General features: G+C 43.1%; 1 protein-coding gene across 5 annotated transcripts in view; it reads right to left on the reverse strand.

The window, feature by feature from the left end:
- Positions 1-16,434, reverse strand: part of taok2b (TAO kinase 2b) — a 35,650-nt gene that overhangs the window by 8,121 nt on the left and 11,095 nt on the right. For 4 of the 5 annotated variants that reach the window (XM_034292464.1, XM_010894281.3, XM_010894279.3 and 1 more), the window contains 10 exons: positions 16,067-16,158; positions 15,649-15,742; positions 14,982-15,063; positions 13,318-13,485; positions 11,248-11,454; positions 10,724-10,935; positions 10,376-10,553; positions 9,899-10,027; positions 9,372-9,575; positions 4,596-9,078 (listed from right to left, as the gene is read on the reverse strand). In XM_034292464.1, coding sequence (XP_034148355.1) covers positions 7,129-9,078; positions 9,372-9,575; positions 9,899-10,027; positions 10,376-10,553; positions 10,724-10,935; positions 11,248-11,454; positions 13,318-13,485; positions 14,982-15,063; positions 15,649-15,742; positions 16,067-16,158 — 3,316 coding nt within the window. In that variant the 3' untranslated portion in view covers positions 4,596-7,128. Of the gene's footprint in view, positions 1-1,893; positions 2,107-4,595; positions 9,079-9,371; positions 9,576-9,898; positions 10,028-10,375; positions 10,554-10,723; positions 10,936-11,247; positions 11,455-13,317; positions 13,486-14,981; positions 15,064-15,648; positions 15,743-16,066; positions 16,159-16,434 lie in introns of those variants that run through there. The other variant, XM_034292465.1, reaches the window with a different exon arrangement.

A 16,434-nucleotide genomic window follows, 5' to 3' on the forward strand; every position in this document is an offset into this window, starting at 1 on the left:
AAAAATAATATACATATATAATTCTGTCCCTGAGCAAAGCTTAGTCTGTAAGACAGAAATATAATGAATAGAGTTGCCACAATTCCTTACTCCACATAACAGAAAATCCTTTCTGTTCTACTTGATACCCTGCTAGCTGGGTGTTTTGTAATGTTACATCCTAAAATGTTTCAGAACCTTGGTGTGCCATGCATGATTAATCAGATCCAAGACAGGGGTTAGGGCTGATGAGGGGTTAGATGAAGTGTAGCTTGCTAGCCAAGTGTTGAGTGAGTATCATATTATCACACTAAGGGACTGATTTAGACTTGATAATAATTCAATTAACATGGACTAAAGTAAAAATAAAATTGTCCATGTTAATTTATCTCAAGACCAAAAAGAACCTTAAAGTACAATTTCACTGTCTTTCAACTTCATGTTTGATCGTTCTTTAAGATTAATATTTGTGCCATGAGTGACTATAATTCATAGTGCAATTATTTACAGGAACCATTACACACTTCAGGTAACTTAAGTTAGTGCCAACTGACTGACCCTTCTTAAATAGTGTAGTGGTTAGAGAAGTGGCCTTGTGAACTGAAGGTAATGAGTTCGTATCTCCTTGCTGGCGAAGCAAAGTATGCATTGTGAATTATTTCATATAGATGAAAACTTTGCTGGCTAAAACCCCAAACTTTATATGTTTATACAGCTGAGACTGTTTCTGGCATGGAATAGTTCAGTCTCACTAGCAATTTCTCAATTCTTATGATTATTCCTGGGAAGTTAGTAGATACTAATAAGCCTATTACTGGCTAATAAGCTGTTAAAACGGCCAGTGGCAAAAGCAATACAGTTCATAGACACTATTTTTGGTCGAGGTAAATTTAATAAAAAATATTAGTCAGTTTAACACAATCCTCAATGGAGTCTAGCAACTGCTAAAATGTGTAATGTCGTGACGTAGTGGTTAGTGCCTCTCATGTGGAAGACCTAAGTTTGAATCTATGGAGGAAACAACATTCATTAATTATTTCTGGTAGATTCCATGATTCTATAGTCTTTTCACTTGATGAAAAAGTTAGTTATTGTTGCCTTTATTGATAGTTATTGTATAAATGTCATTCACAAATGAAATAAAAAAGTATGTTGTTTTGCCATCAAAGGAAAAAAAATACGTTCTCATGCCATGAAATGAAATAGCTTTGGCAGACTCACTAGCAATTGCTCAATTCTAATGACTATTCCAGTAAATTAGTAGATACCGGTAAAGCTTATGATGGTAATACGCTGTTAAAACGACCAGTGGCAAACGCAATACAAATCCGCTATTTGTGGGAGAGATAAACTTAGAAACGTTAGTCAGTTTAACTGTATCAATGTCATTCACGAATGTCCAATTAACTATTAAAACGGCCAGTGGCAAAAGAGGATCTGTTCAGGATCGAGACAAGAGGCTATTCTGACACCCTGCAAATGTACAGCTCTGTGGTATAGTGGTTAATGACACAGCCTTTCATGTGGGTGACCTGTGTTTGAATCCTGAGGTAGAGACATTTTCTATTGTGGGCCGGCTGAACTAGGCTTGCCTGGTTTCTTCTTCTTTAACCGACTCTCACACTGGCATTTCTGTGGTGGCTAAGTTACCTATAGTCATTAATGGCTGTTGAAAGAAAACCCAATCAGTTTCTCTTGGCCCAAATTCTTTCAAGGCAAGTAACCATGTAACATCAAGTTGTAAAAAAATTTAATTGTCCTTTAAGTTACAACAAAGGAAGTGGAGTGATTGTGTAGTCAGAAGACTGCCAAGAGTGCAGGTAGCTGGTTTGCATGCCCAGGCAGGAGTGGTGCTACGGATGGTCGTAGTTTGTGCGGTGCAAAGTGTGAACAACGTCTCCTTGCCTTACTCACAGCCTGTGTGGACAGCATGTCATTGATGGAGTGGTCATACTGCTCGGCCAGGATGGCCAGCTTACGCGTCTGCTCATCCTTAAGGCGCTTGAGTACAGCCTTATGTTCCGACTTGGGTGTGTTCTCCAGCAGGTGGTTACGCAGGGCCTTGTACTGGCGGGTCTGGATTTTGCATGTGTCCTGGAATTGACGCTTGATTTGGAGTTCTTTGGACTGGAAGGAAAGAGAGAATGTGGGATCATGTACTACAGTAGCCATAATGCATTTTGTAACATGTGATTCCCTGCAACTTATCTCCTCACCTCCTGCTTAAAAATATCCAAGGTACCTCTTAATGGGTTTGAGAAGGAGGTAAGGACAGATGGTGCAAGGAATTCGAGGAAGGATGGATGGAGAAATAAGCTTAGTACAGATGTTTAAAGTTAAGATATAGATGTTAAGGTTGTCCTTACCAATGGAGAATGTGAATTAAAAAAATTATAATTTAAATGAGCCGATGAAATGTTTCCAGTCTATATGGAGTTTGTGTTTTATTTTCTATGTAGTCACAAATCACATGCTTTTCCATAATAGTAAATATTAAGTGAATACCTACTATCTAAAACCTAAATGGTGGATCTTTTCCCAAAATCATTTAGATCCAATGTATTTTTTGGAAAAAGATATAATTGGAAATGCTATGTAATTTCCTCCATTGAAATAAATGAACAAACACTTGATGTCTGCATCTTTGTCTAGTTTTGCATGTTTGTTAGAAAAAACGAATTAAACCAAATTAATAAAAAGATATGAAACAATGGTTCTGAAGAAATTATATCTTCAAAAACAGTTAACTAACACTAATAAGTTGGGCATTCCTAAATAATATTTCAAGCAGGGTGGGTCCAGGCATGCTGTGTAATGGTTAGTGTAATATCTTTACTCCATCCTATTCACTATATATTGCGTATGTGGTTTTTCACAAATTAGTCTTCAGATCCATCCTATCAAATCTTTCATAGTGGAAAATGTCCCACCATGCAAATAAATTATCAGTTTAGAGGAAAAAACATAAGCACAACCAACATTATCCAACAGAAAAAAAGCAGTGCCACCTTTTAAAATGACCTCCTTTTGATTGTAAATGGAGGTAATGTATCTGAGATAAGACATCACTTTTTAAAGGTGCACTCGGGTCATATGATCACCTCATTAAAATTGCCAACATTCAGCAAAAACACATTATCGTAAAACATTGACCTAACCCTGTTGCAGACTATCACAACTTACAAAATCGCAATCAAAAGTCATTTGGGCAGGGGGATTCTATGCTGTTTAAACAGGCTGTAACTCTCATTTTGTCTTCTAAAAAAAGGATTTGTTTGCAAGGTGGGATTTATTCATGTAACCGCAGTGAACTTTTAAGAATTGTGTTTTTAAGGAACTGAGTCTTTTGAATAGGTGATAGTGACGTGATAATGTTTTACCCTTAAATTATCAGCTAACCAAATCATGTAATAAGCTATCTGTCAGTAGTTGAGTCAATTACCTTAAAAACAACCATTGTTTGATGCGGGCAAAGGTTCTGTGCACAAACACCATGAGACATACTTAGGATAGTGTCTATCATGATTTTACATTACTCTTACCTGCAAGATATTCTTTTTTATATTCACTTAAGTTGTCAGACATTTCTTAAAATATCCCTCAGTGTGTTAAAGTATAATTTTATAAACTCATTCACTTAATTTTGTATAGTGAATGAGTAGTTCTCAGACTTTATTATATTTATTATATCATTTATTATAGAACTAATTCCATGACAAATCAGGATGTCCTGATGGGTATTTTGAACACTTACCACAACTTATAATTTTTGTAAATACTTTAAATGTATTTCTTAAATCTCAGTAGATTTCTGAATTGAAGTCCTACTTGGCTCAATTGATTGCCAATAATAACCAAACTTCTATTGACTAACATTTCCCTAACCATCCAAGAAAAGTCACAAAAAACGGGATTAGGATTTAAGTTCTAAAATTAATGCCAAGCCCATACTCCCTAGCCACTATGCATATGAGACAATTGAATAGTGAAGAAATGTGACAATGCCAGCTAACCAACATCAAGACAAGATAAAGGTATTACCATACTGCCTACAGATCTAACCGGGTGCCTATACTGGGTTTAAAGGCTTGCTCACATTAAGCGGGTGTGTTTAAGTGTGTCAAAGCATTTTGAGACATCACGTTCTGAAATAATTAGTTTGATGTGTGGTAATTTTTTTTATTGTGTCAAGTCTGTATTTTGTGAATCTGCAGGAGTAAGGCATTATGAAATGCACTGCCTAGAGCTTTTAGAATGCAGTGTTTCATAAAAAAGAAATTCCCCATATATTCAGGTCAAGCATGTTTCTTTCAAATCAGTGATGGGTAATGAAGTACACATTTGTAAGAGAGGATAGTTGGGACACGGTCATGCTGCACCATCCCAAAACTATGTTAGACTAATTATATCTATGATGGAAGGACAGGTAGGGACATGAAGAACCAATGAGGACAAATGTTCATCCTTGGAGAAATATTTCACTTCGATTAAATTATTTTCCTCCATGCTTGATATGCTGAATTAAAGAATACATATGAAAATGGTGAACAATAGAAATAAGGATATGATGGAAAAGGAAGATGTAAATCATAAAATATTAAGACAAATGATTGGAACAAAAAATAATTTATTTCTGTGGAGAAAACAAAACCTTAAATGATGCCAAAATGCTGACATACATACACAATTGTGAACTCACAATGAAGATGAAATGCAAACAAAATGGCGTCCGAAAACAGAATGCAGTACTGACCCTATAAATACTGCATATATTAAATATTCATATAAAACTTGACGTGATAAAACTCTGTGGAAGTTCAAAGGCATACAATCAGAACAAAGCAATGTAAACATACAAAAAATACAAAGAATTTCAAATCATAAATTACATTAAAAGAAATAATGGGTAAAATGAAAAACAGCACACAAGGTATTCCTCTTCAAAAATGAGTTTTTGGATTGGCTCCCTCCAATGTAGGTAATTCAGAAAGCCAAACACTAGTTGTCATTCTTTTAGAATACAGTGCCGGAGTACAGCTCCTGCTGCATCAGACTCCGTAATATCATTCCACCTCAATGCTTCACCTGTAAAATGCAGGGCACTACTTTCTGAGTGAGCTGTATTTAAAGTAGTATTCCTGCACTTTAAATTTCCCCTGACTTCTCAGGTAGGTCCATATGTTTAAATTAGGAATCTCTTTGTACATTTCACTGTCACTTCATCAATGGCCAACTGCCCATTAAAACAATTGGCTGAAACTTATTTTGGACTGGGGTCCAAATAATAATTCATAGCAGTTATATAATGTAAAATAAAATCATAATATATATATATATAAAATTTGATACATAAAATAATTCAAGGCAATTTGCATAACAAGCTGACTATTTCTCACCGGTTAGAGGCCAAGACAATGTTTTCCCTTGTTTAGGGATTTTTTCTTCTTCTTCTTTCAGACTAATTAAAACCCTTTCAGTTAAAACACAGTTTTGAAAAGTCTTTGGAATAAACATGTAGGACATCTAGGCCAGTGCAAAATGTTTTAACGATTGTATATCTCTACAGAGTATTGCATTTCTCACATTCAGTGGATCCCTCAATCGTAATTTTCCATTGCATGAGCCCAAAATACTTTTATAGCTTTATTTTATTTTTTACAATATTCCAATTAAATAGTAATAAAATATATAACTATAGTCCTACTAAAACTAAAAAAAACAGGTGTTTTGTTTCTGGATATGGAGATTTTGTAGCTGTAAAATGGTAGTCATTAGATTTTTTTGAGTCAAGCAGAAAGTTGGCTTATCTTAATATAGTGAGAAAAACAAAAATGTTTACATTGTAAATCTGCGATATACGACTATTGCCAATAGCACAATAACAAATAAAATAATCTACCTAACTAAAATATCAAATGTAATAACTAATAATCATTTCCCCGGCTTCTAGAGCTCTCTGTGCATTTTAATGTTTGATGTGTTACTTACAAACTATCAACTCTTTTCAATGAGCAATACTGACTAAATAGCTGATACATCACACTAAATTGACAGCCAAAATCTACCAGGCCAAATTAAACACTTAAGTGACAAACACCTTAGTATGGTAGTTGGTAGAAACCAACTGATATCAGTTTAACAATATTATTTACAGATATTGGCCTTAAAAACTGTGACTACACTGCTATGGACCATTAAATCCATCAACAATCAATACTTAATACAATTCAGTGTGGAAAAATTATACTTAACTCCTTGTTAGTTCTGTCCTCCCAGATATTGGACCCTAAAACTTCTAGAAATGTGGTATTAGTATTATACAGTATATTCTACCTTTTAACTGTATGACTGAACAGTATTGGCTCTTTGTAACAAACACATTTTGGGAAATAATTTTATAGTTTAGGGATTTCCGTCTTTAACACATTAGCTATTTTAGCTTGCGAGTAATTACATATTGCTTGGTGGATTAAAGCAGCATGGTTCTGAATGTTGGTGTTTGATTATTTATTGCACTGTATCAATGACATGGTAGTGTTTTTTCGGGGTCCATTTCCGTGAAATTATAACAATTACTATTTTCACAGTATTTTAGTACTGGTTGTTTTGATTTGGGTAAGTCCAAGGTCAGTGATGTCTATCCATAGATACTGATGGTAGCCACTGCATTGACATGGAATTCAATGTGCAGGAACAGTGCACGAACAAAATACTTCAGAAATTGTAAAACTTGTATAAAAACCCAGGAACAGATTGCACAAACATGGTCTTAACAATAACCATAATAATGAATTGTCTTACAAATTAAGAACAAAAAAAACCAAAAACAAAACTTTTACAAAAAGCACGATAATGAGTGACAAACACTGAAACTTCAATGGGGTATAACACAACAGTGACAGAGCTGGAGAAGCAGTTTGCTTTTGGCCATTCAGTACTATAAGGAAGGTTGATCACATTAAGTCAATGCTACAGTGTTAGGGTGAGTTCATAAAAAATCAAAAGTGGACACCTAAAGTGAATCCCAAAAACATTGTTATAGGGAAAAAAGAAAAAGCAAACAAGTGGGCCCAAATGAAAGACACAATGGTCAGACAGTGATGAATGGAACGAACACACATACACAGCTCCCTAACTCTGCTTCTCTAACTATCGCCATGGTCGCACTTTACCTCTCAAGCTCCGCCCAGAGGCTGTTCGCCTCAACCCGCATTCCCATCTCCCTTCATCTCTAAACAGCCGTTCTTTCTCCCGCTCCCTCCTCTGCCTCTCCCTCTCCCTCCTCCGCCTTTCCCTCTGCTCCCTGACTTCTCTAGGTAGGAGCCGGGGCAGCCTGCTAGGTTTCTGCTTTCTGAGCAGACCGAAGGTACGAAGTTTGCTCAGGCACTCAGGGGGCAGCTCTTTAAGGATCCTGCTAGCCAGCCTCAGAACGACAGAGTTGGCCAGGTCTGCGAGGGCACCTAAAGGCCGTCGAACAAAGCGTCTGGCCCAGAGGAGGCATGCGGCAAGGGGCGAGCCGCTGTGGTTCCTGCCTGCTTGGCGATCTAAGGGCAGGCTTTTAAGGGGCACAGGGATTTTGGATTGGCGGCCTCCCCAGTTGCGCCCGGCCTTGGGGAACATATCGTAAAGGCTTCGCTCCGCCAGGCCCCCGAGCAGAGACTGGCAGATGTTGAAGAGCGGGCGGGGGAGGCGGAAGAGGAACCTCATCCAAAGACGGCTGAGCTTCCGCGGTGCATTTTGGAGGAAGACACGTGCCGGCCTAACCACCAGCACCACAACAAGGTAGAGGGAGAGGAACAGGGAAGGCGAGCTGAGGAAGGAGGCAGAAATCAGGGCCACGGGGACGTAATAGAGACCTAGGCTCAGTGAGAGACCCAGGCTGAACAGGCCGCATGCCCACAGAGTGAGGGACAGGTATGTGGAGATGGAGAGAGAGCAGCAGGAGCGAAGGAGGAGGTAAGAGAAGAACAGGGCAAGGAGGGCCAGCTCACCTGAGAGGAGGAGGGAAGCCAGCGAAGGGAGGGGGGGGCAGCGACGAAGGGAGAGGAGGAAGATTGAGAGGAGCAAGAGGGTAAAGTTTGAGGGCTGGGCGGCAGCTGACAGGGACAGGAGGAGACAGATGGCATGTGAGAAAAGGGAAGGGAAAGAAGAAGGGACAGGGGGTGGAGAGGCTGGGGGGACGGCAGGACAGACAGGCTCCACTTCCTCTGGGGTCTCTGGGAAGTAGAATTCAGAGAGCTCATCGGACTCGTGCACGCGTCTCCGTTCTGGGGAGGTGATGAACTCGGATGGACAGCCATCGGCCACGCCCCTACCCTCCTCCTCATCTTCGTTGCCGTAATCGTCATCAAGAACATATCTTGCTTCATCTTCATCATCGCCCTCTTCGTCCTCCCACTGCACTCCATCCACCTGCCTCAGAACCACTTCTCCCTCCCCAGATTTTCGCTTATCAGCTTCTTGAGCTTCGTCCATCCTGCCTTTCTCGGCCTTGGCCTTCTCCTCCTGTTCCTCCTCTATTTCATCCTTGATCTCTAAACTACAGCAACTATCGTGCCCATCTCCCATCTCCTTCTCAATCCCTTCACTTTGGTCTTGCAAAGCCTCTTCCATCCCCTCTTCAAAACCTTTTATCCCCCATTCCTCAACCTCTACAATGTTTCCCTCCATTACTTCTTTGGTTTCACCTTCTTCCATCTCCCCCTTCTCAACTTCCTCCACTCCCCCCATCTCTTCCAAACCCTCAGCCCCAGTTTGGGCGCCCCTTTGCCCCCCTGTTTTCTGATCCTCAACCCCCCTGTCCTCCTCAGTTTCCGGAGGTGGCTGGTTTTGTGTGCCGTGGGTCTCGCTCTCACTCACTTTGAGGCTCTTGGGCTGCTGGCGGACTTCCACCGCGTGCTTCTGCCGGAGCTCCTGCTCGCGCCGCTTGTTGTACTCCATCTGGTTGGTGAGCTCTGTCTGGTGTTGCGTGCGGATAAGGTCGGCTCGCGTGCGCTGCACTGAACCCAACTGCCGGAACTCCATCTCCTGGGTCGACTCGTGGTGGCGCAGTAGCATGGCGCACTCCAAGTCCTTCAGTGTCTGCTTCTTGTTTAGATCCTGGGTGGAGAAAGGAACAAGATAGAAAAACGAAAGCGGAAGGAAAAGAGCAGAGAGGTTAATCTACACAGATAACCAAAATTGGACTTCATCCTATAACATCTTGAGCTCATCATAGTTGTAGCAAAGACCAATAAGAAATCAATAACAGTATTTTGGATTTTTGTTTAAAAAATGTAGTTAGCACTACATCATTACAAACAAAAAAGGTCCCAGACCAGAGCCTTGAAGAATGCCAAGTGCTATGTCAGCTGTTTGATGTCTACATTATTGGTGCTGTGGTTATACTGTACCTCTCTGAGTAGGTCCTGCTCCAGGTTGTGGCGTGCAAGCAGCATCTTCCTCTTATACTGGCGACACTGCAACTCATAGTATTGCCGTTGTCTCCTCAGAAGCCCCGCCTCCTCCTCCGCCTGCAGCTGCTGGAGGCACTCCTTCTGGTGCACCAGCCACTCCTGCTTCTCCCTTTTGGGGGTAGACTGGTTCTCGTTCAGCTCCTGGGAAACAGAAGTAGAAGGGGCCCGAGCACGACACCACTAATCAAGAGGTTCCTATAACAGCCCTGTGAGGAATGCTGCGTTCGTAAGCAAAAGTGAGGTGGGAAATGACCAGTTCAGCAGTAGTAAATTACAGGTAGATGCATCCCCCCACTTTGAAGGGTTTGAGAAATATTGAATATATAATGGGCCAAGAATTTTTTTTTACCGGCCATGTCATTCCACTGAGTAGCTTTGTTTCTGAACTTTGAGTGTTTGCAGTTGGTATGAAATTACAGTATGCCTGGTGGGCTTTTATTACAGTAGTTGGCGTGTAGCCGTACCTCTTTGAGCTGCTCCTTGCGTGCTCGGTACTGACGTTTCTGGGACTCAAGGAGGCTGGTCAGTTCCTTCTTCTGCTGGGCCAGAATGTGCTGCTGAAACTTCTTCTCCTCAGCCAAGGCTGCCTTTGTCTGAAAACCGAAGGAGAAAACACTAACATGGGTAAGCAAAGACCTAAAGCTGTTGTCAACCCAGCAAAAGCAAGGCCTTCAGTATTTGGCTTTGATAGGAAATGGGCATGAGCTAACAGCTTGATACTTCAAACTTAGGCCTATAAATGTACTTTTTTGTCATTTAGCGATACTTTTATTAAAACATCTAGATGATGACATCTATATTTCGCTTAATTACTCATAGTGACTCTCCGTGGTAATCATGCCTGAATTCTGAAGTTTGCTCACACCTGCCCAACCTCCCCATCCAAACACATCCAGGTTCTATTCCTGTCAATTCTTTCCTCTCCCTATCAACTCCTTTACCTCCTTCTCCAGGATTGCCTGATGCTTCTTGCTCAGTTTGTCAGCCTCGCCCCCAAAGCTGTTCCTCTGGTTCTCTAGCTCCTTGTCCAGCCTCAGCTGGTGCTCGTCCATCTCTGCCTTCAGCTTGTTCTCCAGGCCCATCAGCTGCTTCTGATGCTGCCGTCTCATCCTCTTGTACCTGAAGATGGGGTGAAGGGATATTTTAAGTGTTTTGTTTACCATTCAAGATTTAACAATGACTGGAGTCATTATGTTAATAATTGAGTAGATAACATGCTTCTAAATGAACATGGACACTGTAAATAAGCTAAGCTATTCTATAAGTTGTTTTAGAAAAGCTCCCCTAACCCGGACATCTGCTCCCTCAGCGCTGAGCCCTGCTCGTGCTCCTGGATCTGCCGGGTCACCAGCGATGCTGTCCGGATGGTGGCAAAGTGGTCTCGGCTGCGATGCCCCCTCCGTCTGCCCCCGCCTCCTTCTCTTCCATCACCCCGTGTTGATGGTGGCTGCTGGGCGTCCAGCTCTGGCTGGTAGGGGTCATCGTAGATGTTGTCATGGCTCTGATGCAGACCAAAAATGTTAAATCAGTATTGTGGGATAGACATGGTGACAGCACGATAGTTGGCCAGTTCTGTGGATCTTAAACGCCTTGTAGGGAAAAGCCTTGAAATTAGAGCAAACATAAAAACATCATCAATTCTACATTTGGTGTTTTTACAATGGTCATAACAAGCGAAATAAATAATAGTAACAGTTTGACCCTGTCGTACAAAATAGTGAAACTTGACCTGGATAATGCTTCTTTCAAACTGATCAAATCTTTTGTACTCCAACTTGGGTGGAAAAAACTATCTAGAGAGTCCCCAACTGACCAGGGGCTTGTGCAGGACAGAGCTGTTAGAGGTAACCGTGTGCTCGCCCTCGGTCATCATGGCCATCTCGCCACTGTCGTCCGATCCGTCCGCCAGGCTGTTGACCGAACTGCTCTGGGAGCTGGCGCTGATGGACATGGAGGGCAGTGAATGAGAGCTCTCCATGCTGTTGACTGTACCGGTCTGCAGCAAGTACTGTTCCCCGTCCTGCAGACATGAGCACAAGGGCAGAGGTTAAGGGAAGTAGTGATAACTGAAAAATACACAGCGACGGGTCTGGAGAAATGTAGATAGTTTCAAAGTGGACAGAGCTTTGAAAGCAAGCCTTGACCATCCATAAAATCAAAAGTATTGTTCTAATCAAGTTGATGCCAAACATTGTGTTTTTACTCTCAATTGAAAAAGTCTCTCCGTCTCTGTATTTCTCTTTCCCTCTTGGGTCGCTCACCCTCTTTCCCCCCCCTCTTGGGTCGCTCACTCTCTTTCCCCCCCCTCTTGGGTCGCTCACTCTCTTTCCCCCCCCTCTTGGGTCGCTCACTCTCTTTCCCCCCCCTCTTGGGTCGCTCACTCTCTTTCCCCCCCCTCTTGGGTCGCTCACCCTCTTTCCCCCCCCTCTTGGGTCGCTCACCCCCTTTCCCCCCCCTCTTGGGTCGCTCACCCCCTTTCCCCCCCCTCTTGGGTCGCTCACCCCCCCCCCCTCTTGGGTCGCTCACCCCCCCCCCCTCTTGGGTCGCTCACTCTCTTTCCCCCCCCTCTTGGGTCGCTCACTCTCTCCCCCCCCTCTTGGGTCGCTCACTCTCTCCCCCCCCTCTTGGGTCGCTCACTCCCCCCCCCCTCTTGGGTCGCTCACTCCCCCCCCCCTCTTGGGTCGCTCACTCTCTCCCCCCCCTCTTGGGTCGCTCACTCTCTCCCCCCCCTCTTGGGTCGCTCACTCTCTCCCCCCCCTCTTGGGTCGCTCACTCTCTCCCCCCCCTCTTGGGTCGCTCACTCTCTCCCCCCCCTCTTGGGTCGCTCACTCTCCCCCCCCCCTCTTGGGTCGCTCACTCTCCCCCCCCCCTCTTGGGTCGCTCACTCTCTCCCCCCCCTCTTGGGTCGCTCACTCTCTCCCCCCCCTCTTGGGTCGCTCACTCTCTCCCCCCCCCCTCTTGGGTCGCTCACTCTCTCCCCCCCCTCTTGGGTCGCTCACTCTCTCCCCCCCCCTCTTGGGTCGCTCACTCTCTCCCCCCCCCTCTTGGGTCGCTCACTCTCTCCCCCCCCCTCTTGGGTCGCTCACTCTCTCCCCCCTCTTGGGTCTCTCCCCCTCTCCCCCTCTTGGGTCTCTCCCCCTCTCCCCCTCTTGGGTCTCTCACTCTCTCCCCCCTCTTGGGTCTCTCACTCTCTCCCCCCTCTTGGGTCTCCCTCTCAATCCGGGTGTCCCACCTGCCCTCTATCATTCTAACCCCCTGCCCGCTCTCTTTCTCCCCCCACCGGCCCGCTCTCTTTCTCCCTCCCCCTCCCTCCCTCTATCACTCACACGCAGTTCATACAAAACCAAAATGTATAAAACAGCATTCCTTGGATTTTTGTGTTTCCTTTGCAAGGCCCAACGGGACCAAGTAAGATCCTGAAACAATCAGAGTTCTTTGTAATGGGAGGAAGTGGTTTGAGGCACACAATGTCGGACTATACCATAGTGATATTTGCCATACAAAGACAGGATGGATGCTAACGCTAGCTGTCTTCCTGAACCAAGTGGAATGCAGCCTACTGCTCTTCCTCTAAGACCAATGTGTTCAGTTAGCTAGCTAACGTCAACTGACTAGGCTTCAGACAGAACAGCTACTAAGACAGATGATCTTCCAAATGCAAGAGCAGGATGTGTGTGATATAGATCAGTGTTTGTGCCCCTAACAATCAAAGTGTAGCATGTGTGCAACTCAATGCTTGTACGACTGTTTTTGAGCGGTGGCAGTGGATAAGATGGATTAGTGGTCGATTTCTGATCTATAATCCCAGCTCATGCACCACCTGACACAACACCCACCTGTCCTTTCCATCTACACCACCACCTCCCAGCCCTCCTGTCCATACCTCCTCTTCCTCCCCCCCCTCAGTCTGTGGCCCATTGAGGGCCTCATGGAAGAGGATCTTCTTCATTTTCCGGTATTGTAGGTTGTCCAGCTCCCGCACTGCATCCTTGGTGCGCGCAATCAGGTCCATCACCACCGTGTGGGACCGCTCTCTGCATAGGAAAAGGTGCTGGGGAAGAGGGGAAAACGTGGTTACCCAGGCAGACAAACCCAAAATACATACATTACCTGACCGAGTCCTAAATACATGACCACCGTCACCTGACCGAGTCCTAAATACATGACCACCGTCACTTGACCGAGTCCTAAATACATGACCACCGTCACCTGACCGAGTCCTAAATACATGAACACCATTCACGATTCACTACTTACTCCCAATAATACCTTATATAAACTATTATTGAAATAGTAATTTGTTTAATTTATATTTGACCCGGAATAGTTTTCCCATTGAAAATATAAACCAAACACACAACCTGTTGCAGACTTATTTTGAAGGCTAAATACGCAAACCAAAGGACTTTGGCCACTGCCGCATTAATAGAGTACTGTTGCCTGCATGAAGCTAATCCATTGTAGCTATCGAGTTGTGACATTAGCTTCTTACCTTGGGTTGTCACTTAGACGATGGCTACCTTTATATCAGTGTGACAGCCACTTACTGACTGTTCAACAATGTGTGCATGCACAGACATAGCCAGTAACTTTTCACTGAACACACTAGCAAGTTTGATAATCTGAACGTGCAGGACTGGACGCTGTTTCTCTGCTCTGGAGCTTGTGTGATAGTAAACTGCGCGATTCACTGAATCTTTTCATTCTCTGCCCTTTCATTTATTTCTGCCTGTCTCTGTAAATTTTATTTTGCTTCTCCAGTGTTGGAGTTACCTCTTGTGGTTCTGCACTGCTAGCGTTAGCATACTCCTGCACTGTGTTGTTTCCAATGATATTTTATCAAATTGCTTGTTTTAAATTTGTTTTTCTTTTCCTACTCAACAATTCAGCAGAGCTTGTACTCTACTTGTGTAATTGCTGAGATCTCAGTCTTCCGACTCTACCAATCTGAGTTCTATATTCTATGCTGATGCGGCCAGAGGCGACACAACGGTTCGTGGTATCAGCATATTTCTGTGAGTGCGAGTACATGAGCCCAGTATTGGGCCCGATACCCGATGCTGGTATCGGTTTTAGTGCATCCCCAGTTATCTGAGAGGGATTCTTCACATTGTAGTCCTAACCAATCAAAATCTGATTTTCAGATCTCCATTCTTGACCTCCATTTAAAATGCACCAGTATATTTGGCAGTGTCTGTTAAACCATTTTACCCAGTTTTTGGTTTTAATGACATATAAACCAACGTCATCAGTGTCATCAATCAAACACGAGCTACAGCAGCCAAAACTAGATTATTATTTTTGGGATAAACAAATTACAACGTTCAACCAACTCTTGTTGTAAGGACGCCCTTTCTACAGGGCTCCAAACAGCAAACAAAAGGTCACAATGTGCAGTAAATACAGTAAATTGCTCAGACACACAACAATTCCTCAACACAACACAGATATTATAAAAGGGCTCATGACCATTCCTAGCTGTCTACACATGTTTGTCTCCAGTTTCTTTAAACTTTAAAAACTGGAATGTAGAGAGACTGAGCTTACCTTTAGTAGCACATCAGAGGTAGGTCTGTCCTGGTGGATCTTCTGCAGACAGGAGTCCACAAAGTTATGGAAATAATCTGACCTAAAAAGGAAAATAACACCCAACAACAAGAAAAGATTCAATGACCCCATAGTTTTCCATCTACACCAATAGCTGTGTTTACAACCCCAATATTTCTTCTATGTGTCAGACTTTCGACTAATCACGTCAGATTTTCCTAATTTCTCAGAGCGGATCTCATCAGTCAAAATGGCATGTACAAAAAATTAAATAAAAGACCAGACTTGCCTGTCTGTTATGTATATTACTGCCATTACTGCCATACTTGTCATATCTAAATGTTCAATAATACTACCCAGATTGCTGCTAGTTTACAGTACTCTTTTCTTTAAACTGTTGCTAGTGTACAGTGTTATGTATTATTTTGCTTTATTTTATCTGGCTATATTTTTGCTTATATATTCTTCTTAACTCTCACTATGTAGTTGTCAGGTGTCGTGTCATAAGAATTTCATTGTGCAGGATGATGCTGTGTAGTTCGGTGCATTTGAAAAATAAACCTTAAAACTCAAAGGAAGTGTTTACACAATCATTCAAATTCTGATCTTTCTTTCACCAATTGGTCTTTAGACCCATCATAAACTCAGTGACTAGTCAGCCTCTCACCAGTGATTGGACTGCAGAACAGGACTCTCGTTCTGAGCGATGTGGTATAAGGCACTCATAGCATTCATGTTGAACAGAGGCGGCTTCCTCTCCGCTACGCAGTGAGACAGAAACAGAGAGACAGAGAGCATCTTTACAGTCCAAAAACTCCAAAACAAAAATGCATGCAGAGCAGAAATAGGCCAATTCCCTCTTCTGAATAATATCCAAAAGAGCCACCAAATTGTATAATCATTTAAGAACAAGCAACCCCCACTACTACCACTACAAAGCCCTCCAATACCAGGAAGTTAGAGAAGAGCCCCCTCAGCCAGCTGATCCTAAGACTGTTGACATTTTCTGGGACTGTTCCATTGGATGATGCACAAACCATGTAAAACTCTGTGTTCATGGGAACATGAAGATTATGTGGACTTACCCAGCTCTATGGCGGTGATGCCCAGTGACCACACGTCCACCTTGCCATCGTATTGACCCTCGTCCATGGCCAGGATCACCTCAGGAGCCATCCTATGCAGAGAAAAAACAGATCCAGCATGAGAAAACATTACGTCCTCTTTGAACCTTAGGAGTAGAAAGTAGTGAACTAAATAGGGCCAGGTAACTAGAGTCAGCAAATGTTTTTTACAGCACATATTAGGGACGAAACGGTTCACAAAACTCACGGTTCGGTACGATACAGTACAATGGTGTCACGGTTCGGTACGATACAGTACAATGGTGTCACGGTTCGGTACGATACAGTACAATGGTGTCACGGTTCGGTACGATACAGTACAATGGTGT

Source organism: Esox lucius, chromosome 5, assembly GCF_011004845.1.
Source record: "Esox lucius isolate fEsoLuc1 chromosome 5, fEsoLuc1.pri, whole genome shotgun sequence".
NCBI lineage: Eukaryota > Metazoa > Chordata > Actinopteri > Esociformes > Esocidae > Esox > Esox lucius.